The following is a 5,832-nucleotide window of genomic DNA, read 5'->3' on the forward strand; positions in this document are numbered from 1 at the left end:
AAACAGAAATCGACACCTCTTCCATTTCTTCAGTCCATTCTTCCACTTCTTGTTCTTTAAAGATACGGTTTGCTATTAGTATATCTGTATCATAATTGTTGTGGTAGATGTATAACAATATTTTGAGGTCAAAGTTAGAGCTACATAAATGCATACAGACAGACATATATGCACATAACAAATAAAGTACTTTGTACACCTATGGACAGGTACAGACATTACACACAAACTGGTATAAGTGACCAAAAACTGGTCTAAACCTGTAGCAGAACAGAAATTCAGTGCACCCAGACTGGTTTAAAAATGGCAGAACCTGATCTACAATAGACCTGGATCCATGTCATATCAGTTAATCAATTTAGGTTAGACAAGTCTATCGAACTTCTGTCCCAGATCCCCTATTGATTCATGTTAGGCCACTGACTGCCAGCATCCCAGTGGCCTTTGAGGTCTTCCCCCCAGCTAGCCTCCCCTTCACAGGGAGATGTGCTTGCACTCACTGGATGCTTGGCTGCTCTGGGCTGTCACAGATCTGACAAGCACAGATGTAGGCAGGCGGTGGGAGTGGGGTGGGGGAAAGGGAGACTCATGCTGGGGAGTGGAAATAGAAGCACTTCATAGAAAAAAAGGATCAGAACTTAGCATCAGCAGCAGCTGAGGGACCCAATCCTTCCTTCTACAAAGCATCCCTGTGCCTGCAGCTTGGCATAAGCCTCCCATGCTACTTGGTGCATCTTGCTGGCTGCTGCTGGTTTTGAGCTCCAGCAAGATGCAGCAGGCAGTCTGAGGGGCTTTTGCTGGGTAGCAGGCACCAGCAGCAGCTGGTAAGTTGTGCCCAGCAGCCTGGGAGGCTTGTGGGGACACTCCACTGAAGAAAGGATCAGGCCCCTTGGTTGCTGCTGGTGCTGAGCTCTGAAAAGATGCACTGGTCAGCTTGGGAGGCTTGCGCTAGGCAGTGGGGACAGAAGCATGCCATAGAAGGAAGGATCAGGCCCCTTGGAGCCCAATCATTCCTTCTACAGAGCCAGGCCACCCCTGACTGGCTGTCAGGCACATGTCCTCAACCCCCTGCTGTCACCATGGACCCTCACCTGCACCTAACACAAGGCTTCCAGGAGAGCCCCGGAGGGGGTCACTATGGCATGGCCAGCAGCCTGGTCCATGGCAGCAGGGGGGCAATATGTTATGATGAACTGCTTTGGAGCTCTCCTGGAAGCCTAGGGCTGGGCATGGGGGAGGGTCTATGTTGATAGCTGGGGACTGGGAATGTGTGCCTGGCACCCAATTAAGGACTGCCCCAGCTTGGCTGCACTCAGCTGCCCTTGGCATGCAGGAGTATCCTCTACCTTCTGGCCTCAGCCAATGGAGGCATCTGCATTCCCCTCCTACCCCATCATTGCAGGGCGAACGTGTGTTCCGTTCACTCCCGATCCAATCTATGCAGCTGAGAGAAACCCACAAAGGTTTGACTGATTCTGTCTTGGGCTTTTGGAATATCTGTACTTAGCCTGTATTTGCTTTGCTATAAATGCTCTGCTTTATGCACTAGATAAAACACACTTTCAGTGTTTCCCCATATGCCAAATAAGTCACATTGTTCACCTGTAATTTCAATGTAATGCCATAATTTCCTAAACTTCCCATGACAGTGCCTACAGAGGGGAAACAGCACGAAAGAATTAAATAATTCTATCTCATTTTGTGTGCAGGTTAAGAAGAACTAGTATAAAGTAAAAGGGCAGGTTCTGTGAACAAGCATATTATGTATGAGAGAAAAATCCAACTTGTGGCAGGGTAATGGGTCATTTTGTGAAGGTGCAAACCAAAAGGATTGTGTGGATTTATGTATACAACATCAGGGAAATTTAGGTGTCTACTTTTCAAAATCTGGCTTTTGCAGCATCCTGAAAAAAAATGTGTAGACTATCCAGAACTGAATGGCTATTCATTAATGGGGTATAGGAATAGGTTCATACTGGGAACATCTACATGTGCACCCCACTACACATTTGCTACTGCGCAGTAGTGGTGGCGTCATGGTTAGTGCCTGCTGATGCTACGTTGCCATAGTGATGAGCTACATCACCATAGCTTGTCGCTACAGCAATGTAGTGTCTTGTGTAGACACACCCACTGAGTGCAAGAGCCAGCTGAGAAACAAACCCTTCCCATTTGCTCCAACTGGCTGCATCTGTGCAAGGCACTTACTGCGCAGTAGCTTGTTACTACTGCACAGTAGTGTTGCAGGGCATGAGCCATGAGGCAAAGCTACTGTGCAGGAGTAACGAGCTACTGAGTAGTCAGCATCACCATGAAGTTGTGCGGAGACTCTACTGCACAGCAATGCAGTATACAAGTACTAAATGACTGTGCAGTAATGACTGTGCAGTCAGTGTCTCACATAGATGAGGCCACTCTGTGCCAAATCCCCCAAATGAGACAGTGCAGCCAACTTAGAAAAGTCCTGAGTGACTGCTCCAGTGACACAAAGATCTCAGCCTTGGACGTGCTTCTGCTCAGGGATGCTCTAAAGATGGCTTATATCTAGGATTTCTCATGTGCTGAGCAAGCCTGAGTAGGTGGTCATGTTTCTTGGCCATGGCACAGTGACAGTGTAGACAGGCCTGAAGTCTTCCTTTGGGACATTATAGGTTTGACGTATTACAGGATCTGACACAAAAAGGTGATGAGAGAGTTAAAGTGCAAAGGAAATAGGAAGTGTTGTTGCATGGGTGTGACATATTGATGGATACAGCTCTTGTGAACGGACAGAGATTTTACAGGTCCAATCCTGCAAGGTGCCATTATCCAAAAAATCTCAGTTTCACTGTCACCTCATTAATGGCCTGAGGCAGAGACTGCTGCACTTAATGGGGGTCTTCCCCGTGACTTTAGTAGGCTTTGGACCATGGCCCAAGGACTGAAGAGATGAGCAGCATGCAGGAGGCTCTGACTTGACTGGAGATTGTAAAAAGTTGTAATGCAAAAGCTTACACATAACAACCAAGAGGAGCGACTGGGGTTTGAACAACAAAACACAGTGCACACAAGGGCAGTCTACAGAAGTTACTTTCCTCACAAATTATCTCTATTTGCAATGTACCTTCAGGTAATGGGACCTCCTCTGGAATTGCAACAGATACTCGTTCTTCTGTAATAAATATTTTCTCTTCAACAGCAGCTCTCTTGGGTACCTCAGGCACTTTGAAAGATGTTAATATTAAATGTGTGAATTTCTAGTTTTAATATAAAGAGACTAGTTCAGATTGCTAAGACTAGTTTTTGAAGATCTGTTTATGGACACTGATAACTACATAAAAGAAGTACAAAAGATTAAAGTAGCATTTGATATAGGATTGCACAACACACACAAAATACATTCACTTGCAGTAACAGAGAATACTAATACAGCACTCCAAATAGGAGCACAAATATAGTAAAAGGTCATTCATAAAAAACAGAAGGTATAAACTTCATAATAAACAGAAGGTATTAAGTATCACACATTTTGCCACGCTGTCAGGAAACATACCTTTAGCTGGAGGAGCCTCAACTTTTTTAGGAACAGCAACAGGTAATTTTTCTTCAGGTACAACTTTCTTAGGCACTGCAGGTACTTTAAAGACATTATTTAGGTTTAGGATTTTCAAAATGGAAAATGGGCAAAAGAGACACTTGACATTACACAGAGTTACACATTTACAGCAGATAATCAAAATGAACATAGACCAACACTTTTATACAAACAAAAGCAAATGAAAAATGTACCTTTTTTAGGTGGAGCCTCTTTTATTTTAGGAACAGTCGGTATTTTTTCTTCAGGAACAGCTTTTTTAGGCACCTCGGGCACTTTAAAAAATATTAATTACAATAATTTTAAATAATATTTATGGTTGTCCTAAGATTTTGTCTAAACCATAATTATGATGAAAATTATGTAGTATATAATACTTACTGAGATAAAATAACTAATTTTAATGACTAACCACATATTCAAGGAACAGATAAAGCCAAAAGTAAAATAAACAAATAAGGAACTTTGGCTATCAAGAAAAGATGTACCTTTAGGTGGTGGAACCTCTTCTCTTTTGGGAATAGTAACTTTTTCCTCTGGGACAGCCCTCTTCGGTACCTCAGGCACTTAAAAATATTAAATTTAAGAATATTGAATAATAGTTTTGAGGAGACTTACTGAGGAGATAACTGTAGAACTGCATTCATTCATAAGAATATCAAGAAAGATAATCTAGGTAATCCAGCAATCAGACACTTTAAAATATATAGATGGTTTACAAAAAGAAAATATGTTTTTGGAGAAATAAAACCAATCCCCTGCAAATCACCCAACCAAACCATAGTATTTAGAAAATGAATAAAACTATCTTATGATTGAATTATTTAATCAAAGGAAGAGTTATTTACAAGCATACCAGGTAGCATTAAGTTGTTGCACCACACTGCTATGGTGTTGTCACTAAAACATAAACCTGTTTTTATGTGCACTGGTTAAAAGCCATTTAAAGCAAAGAGTCACATGTGCAGTCTATCATCAAATGTACCTTTAGCAGGTGGAGGTTCCACTTTTTTGGGAACAGGAACTTGTACTTTTTCTTCAGGCACAGGTTCTTTAGGCACTGCAGTCACTTTAAAGATATTAAAACAGGCTTAAATAATCTTCCTAAGGGTTTTGAAAATTATTGAGATAAATATTAGGAGCAAAACAGATATAATGAGTACATGTAACCTGCTTATATTTAAAATTAAATTAATGATGAAGACAGAACATAGTAGGGCAAGAGTTAATGTACCTTTTGCTGGAGGAGCTGCTTCTTTCTTTGGAACAGGTACTTTCTTTTCTGGGACAGGTTTCTTTGGAACTTCAGGCACTTTAAAGAAATCATTTAAAAATGGTGGTAGTTAAGTTTTTAGAATGGTTGTGCAGAGCACAGGATTAAAAGATTCTTTTATAAAACATACATACCATGAGACTACTGAAGAAAGCAAATTATGGAGCCATCACACTAAACAGCAAGTTGCACAGCATTAAGACATGTAGCAAACTACTTACAAATGAATGAAAACTATTTGCAGTGCAATGCTTTTTTATTATTACTAAAACACCACAATTTTCTATGGTGTTTTAAAATAGTAAAAAAGATCCAGGCTAGCACAGAAAACCACAATCTAAATACAAAAAACAGACAAAGGAATAGTCATAGGATAAGAATTGAAACAAATAATGTTTATGTGAACTAAATTGGAGCATGCATAATTCTTGAATAAGTCTTGTAGGTGGTATATTATGATAACACAAGAACAGAAGTATACAGTTAATTAAGATTCCAGAAAATTAAGATAACAAAAGACAAAAAGTTCTTGCTTTTCCCAAGGCTGATGGAGTACCTTTAACTGGTGGGGCCTCCACTTTTTTAGGAACAGGAACAGGTTTCCTTTCTTCTGGCACGGGTCTCTTTGGCACCTCAGGCTCTTTAAAGATATAGCAGTGTAAATATTTAGGAGTTTGCTAAATTATTTAGAAAATAGTGTAGACAATTTTCAACATATTATACACATTCACAAACTAAAATTAAAAATTAAATTGATCTATTTGATCAAATAGGCACTATGCCATCAATATATACGAAATAATAACTGCTTTTTAAACGGGTAGTTATGAATGTGAGTTGCTTAAGGGAAAACTATAGAGATGCACTAGCATTAGTGTTTTAACTCTGGAGGATAGAGCCATTGGTGGAGGAAACTTGAGTAGTTTTGACATTGTATTTTTCTGGTGGAGACTGGTATATGTAAATGATATGGGAAGACAGAAAA

General features: G+C 40.4%; 1 protein-coding gene across 1 annotated transcript in view; it reads right to left on the reverse strand.

Annotated features, from left to right (window-relative positions):
- Window positions 1–5,832, reverse strand: part of TTN (titin) — a 312,981-nt gene that overhangs the window by 168,215 nt on the left and 138,934 nt on the right. Inside the window, exons 120-127 of the mRNA XM_019522860.1 lie at window positions 5,404–5,487; window positions 4,809–4,886; window positions 4,560–4,643; window positions 4,063–4,140; window positions 3,769–3,849; window positions 3,533–3,616; window positions 3,104–3,202; window positions 5–54 (exon numbers count right to left, since the gene is read on the reverse strand). Coding sequence (XP_019378405.1) covers window positions 5–54; window positions 3,104–3,202; window positions 3,533–3,616; window positions 3,769–3,849; window positions 4,063–4,140; window positions 4,560–4,643; window positions 4,809–4,886; window positions 5,404–5,487 — 638 coding nt within the window. The remainder of the gene's footprint in view (window positions 1–4; window positions 55–3,103; window positions 3,203–3,532; window positions 3,617–3,768; window positions 3,850–4,062; window positions 4,141–4,559; window positions 4,644–4,808; window positions 4,887–5,403; window positions 5,488–5,832) is intronic.

The sequence above is a fragment of the Gavialis gangeticus genome, unplaced genomic scaffold (genome assembly GCF_001723915.1).
Source record: "Gavialis gangeticus isolate Ggan-Ray unplaced genomic scaffold, GavGan_comp1, whole genome shotgun sequence".
NCBI classification, from domain to species: domain Eukaryota; kingdom Metazoa; phylum Chordata; order Crocodylia; family Gavialidae; genus Gavialis; species Gavialis gangeticus.